The 19688-nt window shown below is 48.0% G+C and overlaps 1 protein-coding gene and 1 long non-coding RNA gene across 2 annotated transcripts; one reads left to right on the forward strand and one right to left on the reverse strand.

Moving 5' to 3' along the window:
- The first annotated feature begins 3315 nt into the window (after window positions 1–3315).
- On the forward strand, window positions 3316–13844 carry LOC146340376 (uncharacterized). The gene is made up of 3 exons (XR_014792852.1): window positions 3316–3586; window positions 8689–8821; window positions 13013–13844. It is a non-coding gene; the product is annotated as an uncharacterized LOC146340376 (long non-coding RNA).
- On the reverse strand, window positions 4580–10531 carry LOC146340377 (nicotinamide N-methyltransferase-like). Its single transcript, XM_084860618.1, has 3 exons — window positions 9669–10531; window positions 6233–6440; window positions 4580–5294 (listed from the first exon to the last, which is right to left on the reverse strand). Exons 1-3 carry the CDS (start codon window positions 9811–9813, stop codon window positions 4859–4861), a joined length of 789 nt encoding a protein of 262 aa, XP_084716744.1. The 5' UTR covers window positions 9814–10531; the 3' UTR covers window positions 4580–4858.
- Window positions 13845–19688: the final 5844 nt, after the last annotated feature.

Genomic DNA, 19688 nt, shown 5'->3' on the forward strand with positions numbered 1-19688 from the left:
GCGAGGCTCTCTGGAGCAGCCCTGTAGCATCACTGTGCGAATGCCACAGCCAGCAGGGCTCTCTGGAGCCCAGCTGCACTCCAGGGGAGGGCCGTGCACAATTCACCACTCCTTCCAGCTCAGTGCCTGAGGTGGGAGTTTTACCCCACCTCATGGGAGGGCCAGACCTGATAACACCGGTCAGGTTTCCCTTTGCCTCCACTGATCTTCAAACGCCGAATCAAACACAGACAAGAGGCTTCAATCTACAGCTTTAATTCCATTACCACAAAGGGTCATACAGATGCAAATTCTCAGTGACTCTCAGTCTGCAAGGAAATGCCTTCAGGGGGTTCGAAAGGTAGCTGTGAAAGTTGCCCACCATTTGAAAGAAAGGTGGGGTCACTAGCCTAAGGGGTCGGGGGAGGTCTCTGTCTCTCTCGTGAGGCTTCTAAGTGGCGCTGTTCATGCAGGGCCAACCGGGAAGACCTTCTAAGTTCTGCCTCGGCCATCTCCCTCTTGGCTCCGCATCTGCGCCTTGCATCTATTAATTCAGACTCTCCAAACACCACCTCTCCCTGTTCGCTGTCTCTAACCAGGGGGCGTCCGTCCAGCTGGACCTTTGAAACAAGAGGAGCCCACCTATCCATATCTGGACTAGCCTGGGAACATACCTCCCCCATGTCTGGTGGCTCCTGTTCAGAATCTGAACTGCTCTCCCACTCTCTGCGCTCAGAAGCACTCCTGACATCATGTTTCAGGGAAAGGGGGAGGATCATAAGAGCATAAGAAGAGCCCTGCTGGATCAGACCAAAGGCCCCTCAGCCCAGCAACCTGTCCACACAGTGGCCAACCAGGTGTCAGGGCCCAGCCTCAGCACTGCAGTAGGTTATAGCCAGGATTTGACGAGAAGTGGCCTGGAAGGCCTACTCAGCCTCTGGAATGCCAGAATCTGTGTGAGCTCATCGCTGTCAGTGTTCTCAGAGCAGAGCCAGCCAGGGGCATCACCCGACACGCTATCTATCCGCTGGTCTGGCCTTGGTGGGCAGGGAGGCTGGAAGCTGTCTGTGAGGACGTGACGGAGGTGGAGGGGAGTTTGCAGAATGATTGCCCAGGTTGAAGTGTCACTGCCCTGTTTAGACAGGGGCCTTGCTGAAAGGCGAAAGGCCCTTGTCTGTCAAGCGATCCGGAGGGGATGTTTTACAGTCATGCCCTCCCTTTTAAGCTGATGCAAAGGTGAAAAGCCTTTGCTAGGATCACCTCGTCTTCATTGCCCAAAGCCTTCTCTGTTCGGATCTATCATCATCTGGGCTTTTGGAGGCACTCTGCACATGGACTCTCCCTTAACTGGAACTTTGGATTGCTAAAGACTTGCATTGAAAAGTCTGTGAGGCTTTTCCTAGACTTCAGCTCTCATTTGCTTTGGATTGTGTGTCTTTGTTTGTAGTCAGTTCAGTATACCGGCAGGCTGGGTTTGATCTACAACCTTTGGACTTTCCTCTGCCTGCACACATGCAGTGTGGAGCTACCAATGCGAAAGCAGTAGCACGGAACTCTTTGCATATCTGGGTTTACCCTTCCCTTGATCCTAATAGGCCTCGACCATGTAGCCTGGAGTTATCAACACAAGATTCAAAGTTGGACTCTCAATGGGTGTGGTTTTGTTTAGGCTTTTCAAGAATGTATCCCTTGATTGCCTGATGGGTCATTCCAGGAATCATTCCCATTCTTCATCCTCGGTTAGAGCCCCATGTATGGATTGCCTGGGTTAGGTACACCAGGAATCCAGAGTCCCTTCCCTTGTGTTCAGAACTGTGGAGATGGCAACGGGGAAACCACGTTGATGAGGATCTCAGTCATGGTACTAGTGTTTGGACTCTTCTGGAATTACATTACAGCTTTATCCTCCATTAATTTGTTTAACCCCTTTTAAAGCTGTCCAAGTTGGTAGCCATCTTGTGGTAGTGAATTCTATCGTTTAACTACAATATATGCTGAGTGAAGATGGCCTTTCTTTTATCTGTCCTGAATGTCCCACCATTCAGCTTCATGGGATGACCCATTTGGGTTCTAGTATTCTGAGAGAGGGCAATTATTTTTCATTATCCACTTTCTCCACACCCTCCATAATTGTGTACATGTCTATCATGTCTCACCAAACTCATCTTTTTTCTCAGCTGAAAAGCCCCAATATTGTAACCTTTTCTCATAGGGGAATTACTCCAGCCCCTTTATCTTTTTCGTTGCCTTTTTCTGCACATTTTCCAGCTCTAGAGTATATTTTTGAGGTGCAATGACCAGAACACAGTATTCCAAGTGTGGTCACATTACAAATTTGTATAAAGCCATTATATTGGCAGCCAAGAGGGTCTAGCAAAAACTGTGTGATTGTCTATGTCTAAGCATACACAGAGTGGTTTCCCTTTAGCTTTTGGTAACCGCTGCACAAAGAATGCCAGTATGGGTTGCCTGTGCTTATTTATTGGGGATGAAAGGAACATTCTACATTAGAAGCAGAGATCTGAGAGGCAGAAAGCCTTTGGAAAGGTGGAGGAAAAGAAGGGGGTGAAAAAGCTGCACAAAAAGCATAAAATCAAGGCTGAAATCCTATACCAGGGGCCTCTTTTGGGGTCAGTGGGCATATTTGGAATTTTGAGAGAGAGCCATGGTCACTCTCACAAAATGGCTGACATGGGGGTGGGGCTTGCCCATTCATAAAATGGCTGCCATGGTGGGCATGGTTGGTCACAAAACAGCTGTGTTCAAGCTGAGCTGAACTAGGACAGGGCATGTTTGCCCCAAAGTCTGGCCTTGACTATACCACTGCCCAAACTGTCTGTTCCAAGAATGCTGCCCCAGCTCAGCTCTAAACTTTAGCTGAGGATACTTCAAAAAGACTGGATGGTGATGGGAGTTGTAGTCCAACACATCTGGAGGGCACCACGTTGAGGAAGGCTGGATGCTTCTGCAGGGAGACACCCCTTGGCAGTAGGGCGGACTGTTCCATCACATCTTTTTGTTAAACCAGTAGACTGTTTCGGGGGGCCGGGGCATCGCGGAATCGAACATTTACATCACTTAGAGTTGCCAGGTTTTTAATTAGCTCTGCTCCCATGTCTTCAGCAGCAGCCTGATACAGATATATTAAAGAAACTACTGAAGCTCTTCCCATCACAATGGTCTCCCTGCCTGGGAAAGCATCACCTGTCTCATTTGGGCTTTGGAACCAGGAAGCCCAAAGAGCAACACAAAGGGTATGGACTCTGTCAGAATGAGGAAGTGCACTTTTCTTGCTTGCTTGCTTGCTTTCTTTTTCGTTCATTCATTCATTCATTCATTCAAAGAAAGGATATAAGGGGGTAAACCCAGATTTGTCTGACTGAAAACTCTAGTGCCCTGCATTTCCACATTTGCTCCAAGTGGCTCAAGGTCATTAAAGATCTGGGAAGGAAGAGCTGGCACTGAGATGGAAACAGCTCCCACCTGGGAGCTATAAGTTTCTGTCTCTTCAATTTGGAGAGCTGGCATTGGACTTGCTGGGATGCATACCTGCCGTTCCATCACTTGTGAAGCTGCGCTACTGCTGTGTCTGAGGGCCAGACTGGAGGTGATGTTCAGTGCATGCGTGTGTTTAATATGTATGCAGGTTTTTAAAAAATGTATACAAAAGGCATCAGCTGGGTTAGGGTTAGGGTTATAATTATTGAGATGGCAGCAGGCATGGAGAAGGAATTTAATCCTTTCTGCCCCTCCTGTGGGCCTGGGGGGGGGGGACCCTTCTCTGAAGCTGGTTATTTGCATTGGGAGGTAACCTCCCCTGGCACCATGGGTACCAACAGGAGCTTTCCTCAGAAAGCAAATGCCAGCTTCAAAAGAGGGATTTTCCTCAGGAATGCAGGAGGGGAGGAAAAGGTTACATTCTCTCTCCAATAATGATCAAGTGTACATACGTACGTATGTACGTACACGTACACACACACACACACACACACATCCTGTTGATATTATTTACACGTTTATAAACCTGCATGTTAATTTTATAGTCCCATCTAGTTTGGGCCAGAGCAAAGTGCTGTAAGCTCTCTTTTTATATTCTGCCTGTCTTCACCCTTAGAGTGTGCATTTGAAACAGCTTCTTTTCTGTTCAGTATCAAAACATTATTTGACCATATGAGAACATAAGAAGCTGTCTTCTGGGTCTATCTAGCTCAGTATTGTTGACCCTGATAGGCAGCAATGGCTGTCCAGGGTTTCAGGCAGGATTCTTTCCTAGCCCCCCCTGGAGATGCTGCTGGGGATCGAACCTGGGACCTTATGCAAGCAAAGCAGCCGCTCTGCCACTGAGCTACAGCCCCTCCCGTATGATCTGAGTCTTTAGGTTGTCCAAGTTAAGAGATGCTATCTCTTTCCTAATGAGAGGTTTCTGGTACCCTGGGCACTGTGGTACACATTTTGAGCCCCATGGAAAACTGAATAGGGAAAGAGCTGAGCCATAACTGAAAAGCTGGTTGAATATTAAAGCTGGCATTATTTTCTAGAAGTTTTGTCCCTTTCTCACAAAATGGTAAACCTTAATAAGACACTGAAAACACAAGCCTGGAAAGTTATACTGCATGGGTAGTATTTGTCAGTCATAACATCCTTTTTATTTTGACATGTGCTTGGCAATCTTCATTATATTTGTCCTAACAACAACCCCATTAGGTAGCTTACTATTACTTCCCTTTTACAGATAGAGAGAGGAGGCTGAGAGATAGGAGACATATGTTATGAGTCCATGGCAGAGGTGGGATTTGAACCCAGGCCTCTCCAATCTACAGCCATTCCATTGATTTAACTCAAAGGATTCCAAATCTATCTTCTTTACTGTTTAATTAGGCTATGCCTCCTTCTCTTTGCGTGCAGTAATGAAGTACACTTGAGTGAAATCACTTAACTCAGACATCTCCATGGAATCCCTGGGTTGCACCTTGAACTCAACAATAGTAAGTCCATTTGCACCCAGGGCCTCCCTCAGGAATTCCTCAGTCAAGATCAAGGAGGAGAACCTACGAGGGCCCACCATGTAGAAACTGCACCCCAAAACTCCACCAAGCACCAAGTGTCCCCTGGGCTTCAACAAAGAGCCCACATTCTTCAGAGCAGTCTGGTAGCTGCTGTAGTCTTTGCAAGCACTTTCTAGGCATCCCGTCGAGAGCACGCAGTCAGCCAGGGGCAAGGTGAGTGGTTCCATCGGGTTGCCTTGGTGGACTTCACATTTTAAAGCCTGCTTGATGGCTTTTCTTAGCTTTGCCTCTTTCTCTGCCCACTTGTCCCTACAGGAAATTAAAAGACAAAAACAAGATTATGAAGGCTCTGGCACACTGTCAAGGAGCCCAGAAGTGGCTGATAGAAATGGCCCTTGGCCAGAACTGAAACATGTTTGGAGGGGGAATTTGACATTTAAATGCAGCCTTTGGGGCATGCTTTGAACTTCTAATCTGGAACTCCTCTCTCATGTGCACTGTGAATTCAGGCACGCTGATTGGCCAGATAATTGGCTTTGGACAATACCAGCATTCAAAAGCTCACCAAAGCTCATGGGAACTTAAGGGGAAGAAGCGGTGAAGGAAAGGGCAGAGACATAAGTTAGGGTTGCCAACTTTCCACTGACTACTGCAGCTGTGCCTTTAATGGCAGCTTCTTATACACCGAGCTTAGGAGATGGTGACATTCATCTCCATGCTGGGAAATGAGTCACCTGCTTTCTGCACAGCAAGCTACTCCTAATGGCTCAAGAGGAGGCCAGGCTGTATGGTTTTGTTCTGGCCAGTTCACATTAGCCAGATGTTAGCAGCACATTGCATGCTCTGAGGTGGGCCTGAGAGACCCAAGTTAAAATCCTTGCTCAACCAAGAAGCTGGCCTTGGGCCGCTCATTCTCTTAGGTCTCAGGATTCTCCACCCATCCTTCACTCTCCTTCAAAATTCTTGGCTTGCTCTTCCCTTTTTCCCTTAGCCAGCCAGCCTCTGGACTCCTGCCTATTACTGACCTTTCCCTTCTACACAGAAGTTGTACTTTGTCAGCATTCCATTACTAGCACCTCTCCCCACCTCCATTGGTCAGGATGACAGTGAACTTTCCATGGCACCAGAGGAACCCAGTCAACCACCAGGTGCCGTCACAGGTGGTGGCCTTTGCCTGGAGTTGCTGGCAATGGCCCGAGATAGCTTTATTTTGGGAATCTGCATTTCACTGAGTTTACTTTCCTTACCTGTTTCCCTCCAGTTCACACACATACTTCACCACTGGGGTCCAGTCAAAAGCTCCCGGTTCATTCTTCAGCCATTTCAGCATTTCCTGGAGGTTCTGATCGATGTAATCTGAGGCAATGATGGTCTCAAAGGACTCGCAGGCCGAGAGAAGTTGGTAGATGGTGGGGCTGCTGCCTATATCAATCAGGGTGTTGCCTTTCAGGAGCCCTGGTATACATGGGAGGACGAAGAGTCAAGCACCTTCCTCTTCCCTCTCCTAATCAAACCAGCTGTGACCCAGGACCCAGACCCTTTGCCAAGGAGACTGTTAAGATAATTCTTCGTTAACCTGGAGCAGGGGTGGGCAACTCGTAGCCCTTTATGTTGTTGGGAATATTGCAACCTCATCTGCAAGCTACAGGAAGGGAGCAGTTTAGCAGTTAGCTAGTTAATGCATAGTCAGCCTCAGGATCTCTCTAGCCTGCCTTTCCTGCTCCTTCCCTTCTTCTCCACTCCCCCCTTCTCTCTGCCCTCCTCTGTTGCTGGAAGCACATGGTGCACTCGCTCTCTCTCCTGCCTTGTGTTACAGAACACAAAGATATGGACTGAACAAACTCCCTTTTTGAAATCCCATGCTGTGCCTGCATATTATGGGCAAGAATACTGTATGTGAGAAAAGCTGTTCTTTCCTTCACCAAAAGAAAGGTGTGGTCTCTTCTTTAGCCTTGTGTGTGCATGTGGGCTGGTAAACGCTCATTCTGCGTTGTCTTTCTCTGCTAACTGCCTTTCTAACAAGAGGCGGCAATGCCATATAAACCCATCATGTATGTTTTGGTCTACAACTATGTCTATGCTGGCTAGGGCTGAGGGAAGGTGTAGGCCCAAAAATCTGGAGAGCCACAAGTTGCCCACTCCTGATTTGGAGTTCTGAACTGGAAGTGACATGCTGTACGGTGCTAAGATGGGGTTGGGGTCTTGAAAGAGCCAAAGTAAAAACAGAAACAGCTGCACCAATTCAATTCCCAACGCATTTCAACTCTTGGTCTTTATCAAGGGAACTGAAGGATACAAAATATAAAATCCATGATAGTCAACACATACTATTCAAGAATTCTTGTGGAAACATGTAAAATGTATTTTAAGTGTTCTGGCGTACGTTATATATTACTTAAAAAGGTAAAGGTGTCCCCAACCAGTCGTCTCCGACTCTAGGGTGTGGTGCTCATCTCCATTTCTAAGCCGAAGAGCCAGCTCTGTCCGAAGACGCTTCCGTGGTCATGTGGCCGGCATGACTGAACACCGAGGTGCACGGAACGCTGTTACCTTTCCCGCTAAAGCGGTACCTATTTATCTACTTGCAATTTCTTGCTTTCGAACTGCAAGGTTGGCAGGAGCTGGGACTGAAGACGGGAGCTCACTCCGTCACGCGGCACTCGGATCTCGAACTGCTGTCCTGCCGACCTTCCAATCTGCAGTTCAGCGTCTTAACCACTAAGCCACCGCGGCCCCCATATATTACTTATCATGGATTTTATATTTTGTATCCTTCAGTTCCCTTGATAAAGACCAAGTGTTGAAACGTGTTGGGAATTAAATTGGTGCAGCTGTTTCTGTTTTGACTTTGGTTTCCAGCCTTACAGCTGTTTTTCTGGTCCTTATTGGCACTGTATCTTAAAAGAGCCGCCCATACCTCCCATCAGGTTCCATCATCTTATCTCTCTTGCTGTCAGTATTCCATTTCCAGTGCAAACCTGGCAGACTTGGCTCTGGGCTTCAAGGGTGCCATCTTGGCTACAGAATCTGGTTGCCTGAGCAACCAGTCAGTTGATCTCCAAGGGTAAATCCCAACCCACCAGGCCCTATAAAGACCCAGCCTCTAAGCACCTCCGGTTGCTGGTGGATTGCTGCCTTGGGCCTTGACAGCTGCTGGACTTTGCTAAGACACCTGTTTATGCCTCTCCTATTCCCTGTTGTTGCTCTGGAGCAGCCTCTCCCACCCTGGCGCCCTCCAGATGTGTTAGACTGCAACTCTCACAATTCCTGTTGGCCATGCTGGCTGGGAATGATGGGAGTTGCAGTCCAACACATCTGGAGGGCGCCAGGGTGGGAAGGCTGCCCTGGAACGGAGTCCTGCCTGTTTTGAACTCTGACAAGCGTCTGGCTGAATGGGGCTGGGTTCTGGAGCTCAGCTGCCTGGTGTTTGAGCCTTGCAAAGCCAGGATGTTCCCTTTAAAGCTTCTTCGGACACATTGCTGGGGGACTCTGAAGACCTAGTGATGGCAGCTCACCTGTAGGGTTGGACCTGCTCTTCTGCCTTTAAAGACAGCTTGATCCTGTGACAAATCTTTCAGCAGCATGGTGATCAGCAAGACCTCCTGCTAATGTCTGGGGATCACACTGCTGTTAAAAGCACAGGCGCAGGGGCTAATAAAAGTATGGCAACCCTATTCATAAGGCCTTCATCTCCCATGTTTAGGGATCAACTGCATGCAGTACTACATGGCAGAATTCCAGACCTTCTGGAGGTCAAAATCAACAGCAGATATGGTCCAGTCTTGCTATGGTGTGAACTACTCACATCTCCTGCAGCAGAGTGAGCAGACTGTCAGGTAACTGGACACTTAAGTTCTGTAAAGACAGGAACATGTACTCAAGCCTGGCTAGAAACCCAATCCAGGGAGTGGAGAACCAGTCAGGACAGGTCACAGGGTGGGAAGGGAACCTGACATAAGGCTTTCCTGCAACGTGGAAGGGCCTCCCCAGGGAGTCTCGCCTGGTGTTCACCTCAGTGTCCTATTGGAGCCAGGCAAAGACCTTTTCATTTCTCCCAGGCTTTTTCAACCTCTGTATGTGGCTTTTGTGCTGTTTGATGCTCCCAGTTACACTGACTGCTCTACGCTGCTCTTCTGTAGCACGGGGTCGGCACAGTCAATGTTTGCTTTAAATGTGTCTTATTGCACTTGTAACTTTTTGTGAGCCTCCCTGGGAACCTGTTGGAGGGTGGGGTATCACAGCAAATAAGTACATAATTTCCATAGGATTATGCAGGCACACGCCGCAACAAATGTAAGGACAGAGCCAACTTAGGGCATTATTAGTATAGGTCATGAGCAGCGTATGAATTTTGCCTGGAAAGGTAGAGGAAGCCCAGTGACACGAGCCCTGTGAAAGTGTAAGCACGACTTGCTCAGAATGTCTTCAAGGAAATCACTTTACACAAACATCAGAGGCTGTCTTATATGGAGCCAGGGCATTGGTCTATTTAGCTCAGTGTAGACAACACTGTCAGGCAGAAACTCACCTGGGTTCCACATGGGAATCTTTCCAAGCCCTGCCTGGTGATGCCAGGGACTGATCCTGGGGGCTTTCTGCATGCAACACAGCTGTGCTGCCACTGCACCAGAGCCCTTCCCCCTTCACGTGCGCACAAAGGTTACAATTATGGTGATGACCTACCTGAAGAAAAGGCTTTGCAAAGGTTTTTGAGGGTGATGGTCACGATTTCATCCCCAATGATGCATCCTCCAAACTTGAAATATTCCAGGTAGGCTTTGGGGTCAAATTCTGCCTGGTAAACTTCTCCTCCCGTGAATTCTGTCATGATGTGCTCTCTGCCTTTGCGGGCACCAGATGTGCTGCTTTCCTGCCTGGGGGCTTGTTATCAAGTTGACCCTCAAGCAATTGGCCTTTGCCCAGGAACCCTCAGCCTAGGAGGAGCACTTAAAGCCGGTCAAGGGTTAGATTAATGCTTAGGTAGTTCTGATAGAGATATTTGCTGAGTTTTCAGGAACCACAAGTTTGGGTGAACTTTTGTTTAAAAGCATGTGAAGATTTAGTAAAAGCAGATACATTATTAAAAATTATTACTAATCATAACTAAATATCGTTAGTAATAACCAGGGATGTCAGAGGAATCCATTTGCGGAGTGGAGCTTGATGAGCTTCCCTTGGTTCGGCCCCCCAGACTTGGGTCCATTTTCCATGAACTGGCCTGACTTGATCTGCATCAAGTTGGGTCAGTTCATGGATTTTCTGTATTTTTGTTTTTATTTGCAGAAATAGAGATTTGCATGAGCTGCTGCTGAAATTCATCCAAATCTCTGTTTCTGCAAATTAACAGAAGACACACACGAAAGGTTCCCAGATGCATTTGCAGCTAGCCAGCCGGTTTTGGCTGTCTAGCTGGGGAGCCTCGGAGCAGGGTGGGGGGAGTCGGAATGGCTCATAGGACACATCGTAATGGCTTCTGCCATCCTGTCCCCGCCCCCAGGAACACCCCCTTTTCAGCTGCTTCATGCTGCTCTTCTGAGCATGGAGCCAGGGATGAACCATGCCTCCGATGAGGTGGCAGGGGAAGGGGTGGGGCGTTGGATTTCTGGGAACTGACCTCAGAGCTCTGGCTCCAAGCTCGGTTCCCAGAAATCAAAAAATCCTATGGCTGTCTAGAGGCTGTCTAGTGGCCATAGGATTGTGCCCTTAAAGGAAGAAGTAATATTTATCCCAGCCCAGAAGGTTTTCCAGTGCTGCAGCATGTAGGAAAAGTGAATCAGGCGGCAGAGCGCTCACCTGAAGTTGACTTACAGCTACTGAGAACTGTGAGCATAAAAAGCTTTCCAGAGATCAATGTGCAGTACACTCCTATGGATGTCTACTTAGGAGTAAGTCCCATTCAGTTTTGTGAGATTTGTTCCTAGGCAAGTGTGTATAGGAGTGCAGCTCTAATTTGCTTCCTTTCAAACATTCCATGCCGAGGCTGCTAGAAAACTTACAGGAAGGGCTTGTGGCATCTGGAGCCCACCTTCACCCCATTTTGAGACTGTCCAGTGTCCTTTTCCATATCTAGCCTGCCCTCTGCTGTCAACTTACTTCATTCAGCAGCCCTCACTCAGGAATCCATTGCCTTCCAGTTTCTCAACCTCATATGCTTATCTCACCCACTGAAATCAGTGAATAAATATATGTATTTACAAGGCTTCACAAAAACAATTTCATGATTTACAGTGGATGATGAACATTTTGCCATTTCTGGTGGATTTACAATCACTGATTCTAATGAGTTAATTTTATTTTATTTATTAAAATATTTATTATTTAGTATTAATAGACTACTCAGTAACTTGAAAGCTCCAGAAACAGCCCCAATGTAAATAGTCCCAACCTATTAGGCTTTTGGCAGACTTGGTAACTGCAAACATTTGGGGAACACCTTATTGCATTGTGGAGGTTAGCTGGAAATTTTTAGCACTCAGGACCTGATGTCCTTAGCTTGCCTTGGGGATGCAGGGGCTATGTGTTTTATGTTCCTTGCCTTATGGAATTTCTTCAAGAACAAGAAACAGGAAAAATGCATTTCTTTTTCTTTTTTACCATTGGAGGCATTCTAATGTTCCTATCTGGGACTATTACTTTCATTCCTGTTTCCTGGGCTGTGTTTCCACCAATGATTTACTCCAACCTGGCTGCGCGGTGAAGTCTCTGTGTTTCCATGATGTCTTGGCCATTCAGCAGCAGCCCCACATTTTATCGCTGAAAACCCACTTCTTCTGAGACTGCCTATAGTCTGATTTTTCCAGATTACTGCGGCCCAATTGCTGACCTGTTTCCACAACTGCACTGGGCCCGGTATCATAGTCCTGCCCATGGGGCATGTAGCCTGGCCTTTGTGGGTGTGTCGCTCTGACCTCAGTGACCCAACCCTTTCCCTCCCTGTTTTCCAGAAGTTTCATTGCTGTTTTGGAGCAGGATCCCGAGGGACCAACTTTTAAAACATCATTGAAAATTAGCACCAGAACACAGCCCATGACCCCAGTCAAGGGGTGTTTTCTCCCATTGTGCTGAACGAGGCTTGCCCTCTCAACGACCACAGAAATGACAGAGAAGCCCCTCAATTGACACGACACATATCAAAGCCCAATTCCTTAAATGCAATTAAGCGCGATCCCAAGGTCCATTGCTGTAGGACATAATTCCTTCACAGCTTCCATATAGAGATCCTGCGCGTTAAAATGGCTGGTTTCGGTCTCTTTCCCACAACAAACCCATTAGTCTCCTCAGAAGTAACTCCCGTTGCTGTGGATGAGGCTGAGATTCCCCCTCAATTGAAATGGCACACATTAAAGTCCAAATTCCTTAAATGCGTTTAAGTGACCAAGCGAGGCTCCAATGAATTGCCTTAGGAAGAAAGTACTTTGCAGCTTCGTCATAGCTATCCTGCGGGTTACAATGCGGGCTCGGTTCCGTCTTTGTGTGTACTACTCTCTTTCCCACAACAAACCCATTAGTGTCTCCTCAGAAGTAACTCCCATTGTGCTGAATGAGGCTTGCCTTTGGATGCCTGCATCAGAACTTACAGAGATTCCCCCTCAATTGAAATGGCACACTTTTAAGCCCACTTCCTTAAATGCTATTAAGCACGATCTCGAGGCTCCGGTCCGTTTCCTTAGGATATAACTTATTCACAGCTTCCATATAGAGATCCTGAGCATTAAAATGGGGGCTGGTTTTGCTCTCTTTCCCACAACAAACCCATTACTGTCTCGTCAGAAGTAACTCCCATTGTGGTCAACGAGGTCCTTTGGGTTAAAATGGGGGCTTGTTTCCCTCTTTGTGTTCTCCTCCCCTCTTTTCCCAGCATATGTGTGTCTACTCAGAAGTAACTCCCATTGTGCTCAGTGAGGCTTGCTCCTGAAATGCAGGTGCATCTGGACTTTCAGGGCAAAGGAGAAAGCAGGGGAGAGGGGGGAAGCCTCTCTGAATAGCAAAGCTGATTCCTTTTTAAAAATCCGGTTCTCTTCCATTAGCTTCTCCTTCTGTTGTTCTGGAAACACAGCCGAGGAGGCATGAACACGGATGAGGTCCTCAGACCCAGCCCAGACTCCACCCAGACTCCACCCAGCCATCGAGAAAATAATTTGATTAGAGCTCAGTGGAAACAGCAGAGAGCCCCAGGCTGCAGCGAGGTTAAGCCGGGACTTGAAGCACTGTGGAAACTGGAAAAGGAGAAGATGCGACTGGGGAAACATCTCAACAAAGGTGAAAACAAAGTGAAGCTGATAAGGTGGAAACTCACCCCTGGAACCTCTACCCTGTCCTTGAAAAGGAGGGAATTATGTCTTCATCCACAGTAGCATCCTGCATAAAACAGATGGTAGAGATCCCAGCACCATACCAGAGCTGATGCCTGGGACATTCTCTACCTGCCATACTCTCACTGTACACTACCTGCTGAAGAGATACACATAACCCAGCAAGGGAACTGGGCCAGGCAGCTTGTCACCACAGAGTCATCATCAGATAGTCTTAGGGCCTTAACCAGTGTCTTTCCCCTATCGACAGCTGCCGGTTTTCTGCATGCAAGGCTCCAGCATGCCAGTCTGACTTGCCAACTTTTTCTCATTGCCTCGAGGAGGATCACCACTTGGGCTTGGGTGAAAAGAGTCCACTTTCTTCTCTTGCCACCGCCTCATCCTCTTGCTGCTGCTTTGGGACACCTTCCTCAGTTAGTTGGTTCCATCTTGTATGTGCCAGTCAGGTTCGTCTTGTACGCTCTCTTAGCAAAAATAACTGCTTTCCTAATGGCAGTGTGTGTGTGTGTGTGTCTTTCAGTAGAATAAAACTTGCTTTTGTTTTTATAGCCTTGTCCATTCTGGAGCTTAGTGAGCCCCTGAAATCAGTGAGCTGGCTAAATCAGGCACACAGAAAAATGCACACAATACTTTGAAGTCCCATTGTATTATTATCAGAAAATTAAGCCAGTGCTTAAATCTCTCCCACTGTCCTCAAAAGGGGTGTTTTGAAGAGCTTAACCTTGACTGGATTGTGCCTAAAGTAGTTTAAACTGGCCATCAAAGCTATGATCCAGATTTTACTTAATATTTTTATTGGCCTTATTGTCTAGTTTAGTTAAGCCCATGTGCATGCAAAGAGCTTTGTAAGACCTTCATGCTGCGTGGTATCAATCAATGACATCATGAAGTGCTCCTCCATAGCAAACCAAATTGGAATTCCTCCAGAAATCTAGATGTCAGAGAAAAGGGTTTGGGCCGAAACTTTCCTCTGAGGTGCTAGTTTTCTATGGGAGGAGGGTTTATTTCATTTTTTCAGAGCATTGCATGAGGTGAGGCCCCACCTTCTGCAGTGTGAACTGAACAAGGGATAAAAGATCAGAGTAACGCATCTCCTCATCTGCCTAGGAAACTCCCTAGCTGGAAGCCACTTCCAAATTTCTCCCAGGGTGGACGTGAGATCCACCTTCCAGTGCAGTCCACTACTAATCTTGCAGGTTAGAGGTGGGGCTATGGCTGGTTTAGTTTTCCAGCCAAAACTCCCCCATACAAAACACCACAAAGATCCATCTCCTTAAATTGCTCCTTCAGACCTCCTCCCAATTCAAATCCAGCGTTCAGTTGCATGCAGAAACTCCATTGATTGGCCACTCGGGTGGCTGGAATGCCGCAATCACTGGGGCATTAGATCAGGTGGCTCTGAAACGCCCTCTCCCCCTGAACAGGGCTCGGACTGCACCATGGTTCAATCCGCAGTTACGAGCTCTGAAACAGGAGGTGAGACGGCTAGAGCGCTGGTGGCGGAAGTCTCGCTCCAAAGACGATCAGACACGGGCTAGAGCTGTATCTTCAGCCTATCACGTGGCGGTGAAGGCAGCAAAAAAGGAATATTATGCTGCCTCCATCGCGTCTGCAGAGTGCTGTCCCAGGAGGCTGTTCCATGTGGTCCGGAGCCTGGTCGGTCCTGTGGCTCCGGAACCACTGGAGCATTCTAAGCCCTCCTGTGAGGCTTTGGCAAGGCACTTTGCAGATAAAATTGATCAGATTAGGTGTGTTACTCTGCACGCTGTGGATACAGTTAGTGAGCAAGAGGCGGCCTGTGGCAAACCGGTTTTGTGGGATCGGTTCCATCTTCCTCCTGATGAAGTGGACAAGGTGCTTTCATCTGTAAGGCCGACCACCTGCTTACTTGATCCTTGCCCATCTTGGCTCATTATGAGCTGCAGAGAGAGACTGGGTGAGGGGATCAAGGCGGTGGTGAATGCCTCCCTTGAGGAGGGAGTGATGCCATCAGCCCTCAAGGAGGCAGTGATAAGACCGCTCTTAAAGAAGCCCTCCTTGGATCCTCAAGTTCTGAACAACTTTCGCCCAGTCTCAAATCTGCCATTTTTGGGCAAGGTGATTGAGCGGGTGGTGGTGGTGCAGTTGAAGGCACACTTGGAAGAAACTGATTATCTAGACCCATTTCAGTCGGGCTTCAGGCCTGGGCATGGGACAGAAACGGCCTTGGTTGCCTTGGTAGATGATATAAGGAGGGCTCTGGATAGGGGTGAATGCTCCTTCCTTGTTCTCCTCGACCTCTCAGCGGCTTTCGATACCGTTGACCACAGTATCCTCCTGGACCGCCTGGAGGGGTTGGGCATTGGGGACACCGTATTGCGGTGGTTCCGGTCCTTCCTCTCCGGCAGGTACCAGAGGGTAGCACTGGGAGAGGAGGTTTCGGACCCGTGGCCACTCACTTGTGGGGTGCCACAGGGTTCCATCCTCTCCCCGATGCTATTTAACATCTATGTGAAGCCGCTGGGGGCTATCATCAGGAGGTTTGGGGTGCAGTGTCATCAATATGCAGATGACACGCAGCTCTACCTCTCATTCAAATCTTCACCAAGGTTGGCCGTAGAATCCCTGTCCAAATGTCTGGAGACGGTGAGTGGCTGGATGGGGAGGAATAGGCTGAAGCTGAACCCTGACAAGACCGAGGTACTTTTGGTGGGAGGCAAGAGGAGGCTGTGGGATGTTGACCTGGTGTTGAATGGGGTACGGCTACACTTGAAAGACCAGGTCCGCAGCCTGGGGGTCATTTTGGACTCCCAGCTGTCCATGGAGGCTCAGGTGTCAGCTGTGAGCCGGACAGCGCTGTATCAACTCCATCTGATACGGCGGCTGCGCCCTTTCCTTCCCGACCATCTGCTCCCATCGGTAGTACATGCCCTGGTCTCCTCTCGTTTAGACTACTGTAATGCGCTCTATGTGGGGTTACCCTTGAAGACGGTTCGGAAACTGCAGCTGGTACAGAACGCGGCGGCTCGCCTGATTAAAGGCAGCCGCCGGCAACATCACATCACTCCAGTGCTGAAGGAGTTGCACTGGTTACCAGTTGTTTTCCGGGCCAAATTCAAGGTGTTGGTTTTGACCTTTAAAACCCTATATGATTCCAGCCCATCTTAAGCCTATCTTAAGGAGCGCCTCCAGCAGCACCAGACAGGCCGCTTAACAAGATCAGCCTCAGATGGCCTTCTCTCTGTCCCATCAGCCAGGACAGCTAGACTGGTGGGGACGAGGGAGAGGGCCTTTTCTGTGGTGGCCCCCACTCTGTGGAACTCCCTCCCTAGGGAATTCCGTCATGCCCCCTCTTTAATGAGCTTCCGTCGTGCATTAAAAACGTTGTTGTTCAGGCAGGCATTTGGGGTGGGTTAGGGTATTTTAGAAAATGTTTTTATTGTAGAATTTTATTGTTTTAAACTGTTTTTATTGTATGTTGTACATCGCCCAGAGTGGCTGGGTGACCAGCCAGATGGGCGATTAATAAATTTAATAATAAATAAAATAAATAAATACAAACATTTTGCAACTGAATATACCAGTCGCTGGAAAACAACATCAGGAGCGGGCTACATTCCTCTCATGTCCTGCTTCTGGGCTTCCCATTATGGCATCTGGATGCTGGACTAGAGAGGCCTTTGGTCTGATCTATCACATTTCTTCTTATGCTCACTTTCAAATGTTTCCAGCATATATATGGTCCAAGAGGGCCACTCTGCCTGCCTGCCTGCTGCATTCATTCATTCATTCATTCATTCATTCATTCATAATTGCTAGTGCCTTAGAACAAGGATGGGCAGTGTCTGGTCCTCCAGATGTTGGGCTGATACTCCCATCATCCCTCGCCATAGGCTATGCTGGCTAGGGCTGCTGGGAGTTGCAGTCTCATAACAACTGGAAGGCCACATATTCCCCACCACTGCCTTAGAAGAAGGAGGAAGGAGGAAACACAGAACAGGCAGACATGCTCAAGAACCCTGCACAGCACGGCCCTGCCCACGTCACTGCCAGGCCAGCAACAGTAACAGGTTGGGAGGAGACTGATCAGGCTGCACACAGCCAGTAAATAGCTCTCTCTCTCTCTGGCGAAAAGGAGAGGATGCTGGTAGTTCACCACCACCCCTGCCCATGAAGGCAAATTGCCTCTGGGCCAGAGAGTTGCTTTTTCTTTTTTAAAAAAGAAGTTAATGTGATAATGGCTCATCTGGGTTGAGGGGCTTCTTCACATGGAGGTTTTATCCTGCTATTGAGATTGCTTACTCACAGAAGTTTGCGGGTCCTTCTCACGACATCGTCGACCTCCAGGGAACATCCAGAGGTATTTCCATGTTTAAAAGATCTGGAAACAATGAAGAATTAAAATATGTTGAATTGTTGCACTATTAAAACCATCACTAGATGGTGCCTGTGGCATAGGCCCTGGCTCAGAGATTCTCTCTCAAACTATATTGTCAGTAGGTGGGCAACCACTGATCACCTGTCTATCGTGTATACAAGCAGATTTCTCTTACATACAGATACCATCTAGAGCCAGTTCAATATTTCACTCTGATATGTTGTTGTTGTTGTTCAGTCGTTAAGTCGTGTCTGACTCTTCGTGACCCCATGGACAATAGCACGCCAGGCCTTCCTGTCCTCCGCTCTCTCCCGGAGTGTGCTCAAGTTCATATTCATTGCATCGGTGATGCTATCTAGCCATCTCATCCTCTGCCGTCCCCTTCTCCTTTTGCCTTCAGTCCTTCCCAGCATCAGGGCCTTTTCCAGTGACTTTTCTCTTCGCATTTGATGGCCAAAATATTTCAGCTTCAGCTTCAGTATCTGTCCTTCCAATGAGCAGTCAGGGTTGATTTCCTTTAGGATGGACTGATTTGACCTCCTTGCAGTCCAGGTGACTCGTAAGAGTCTTCTCCAGCACCACAGTTCGAAGGCATCAATTCTTCGGCGCTCAGCCTTCCTTATAGTCCAGCTCTCACAGCCATACGTTACTATGGGAAAACCACAGCTTTGATTAGACGGACCTTTGTCGGCAAGGTGATGTCTCTGCTTCTTACTATGCTGTCTAGGTTTGCCATAGCTTTCCTCCCAAGGAGCAAGCATCTTTTAATGTCATGGCTACAGTCACCGTCTGTGGTGATCTTGGAGCCCAAGAAAGTAAAATCTGTCACTGCTTCCATTTCTTCCCCTTCTATATGCCAGGAAGTGATGGGGCCAGATGCCATGATCTTCGTTTTGTTAATGTTGAGTTTCAAACCAGCTTTTGCACTCTCCTCTTTCACCCTCAACAAGAGGCTCTTTAGATCCTCTTCGCTTCTGCCATTAGGGTGGTATTGTCTGCGTATCTGAGGTTGTTGATAATTCTCCCGGCAATCTTAATTCCGACCTGTGATTCATCCAGCCCGGCATTTCTCATGATGTACTCTGCATATAAGTTAAATAAGCAGGGCGACAATATGCAGCCTTGTCGTACTCCTTTCCCAATTTTGAATCGGTTGTTCCATGTGTGGTTCTTACTGCTGCTTCTTGACCCTCATACAGGTTTCTCAGGAGACAGGTAAGGTGGTCTGGTACTCCCATCTCTTTAAGAATTTGTCACCGTTTGTTGTGATCCACACAATCAAAGGCTTTAGCATAGTCAATGAAGCAGAAATAGACGTTTTTCTGGAATTCTCTTGCTTTCTCCATGATCCAGCAAATGTTGGCGATTTGATCTCTAGTTCCTCTGCCTATTCGGAACTAGGGATGTACGAAAGGGACTTACCTTGTCCCGCAGCTTTTTTCACGGTGGGGGGGAGGCGCTTCGCTTCTCCCCCCGAAGTTCATGCGAGGGGGGGGTGTCTTCCTGCCTCGCCCAGCCAAAATTCAGGCCGGGGAGAAGCGCCCCGTCTCCCCGGCCACGAACTTCAAAAGAAAAGTAAAAAAAAAAAAAAAGCCCCGTGATAGGCTACGTAACGATTTACGTAGCCTATCACGGCTAGATCTGCAAAGTCAGCCGTGATAGGCTACGTTAATCGTCACGTAGCCTATCACGGGTGACTTAAAAAAAAAAAAAGCGCGTACGCGAATGGCGGCCCCCATAGGGAGCCACCATTCACGTTCCTTATTTGGTCCCTGTAGTCTACGTAAAGATTTACGTAGACTATGGTGAAAATAAGGGCAACGCTATTTGCGTTTTTCTCCCTGAATTTCTCCCCGAACCTTCGGAGGACCGAATGCGTTGGCACTCGGCCCCCTGAAGTTTCGGGGAGAAATTCTCCCCCATCCCTATTCGGAACCCAGCTTGTACTTCCGGTAGTTCTCGGTTCACATGCTGCTGAAGCCTAGCTTGTAGGATTTTGAGCATAACCTTGCTGGCATGTGAAATGAGCGCAAT

This window comes from Heloderma suspectum, chromosome 6 (genome assembly GCF_057233095.1).
Source record: "Heloderma suspectum isolate Gila_16-S chromosome 6, 16-S_ref, whole genome shotgun sequence".
Classification (NCBI taxonomy): domain Eukaryota; kingdom Metazoa; phylum Chordata; class Lepidosauria; order Squamata; family Helodermatidae; genus Heloderma; species Heloderma suspectum.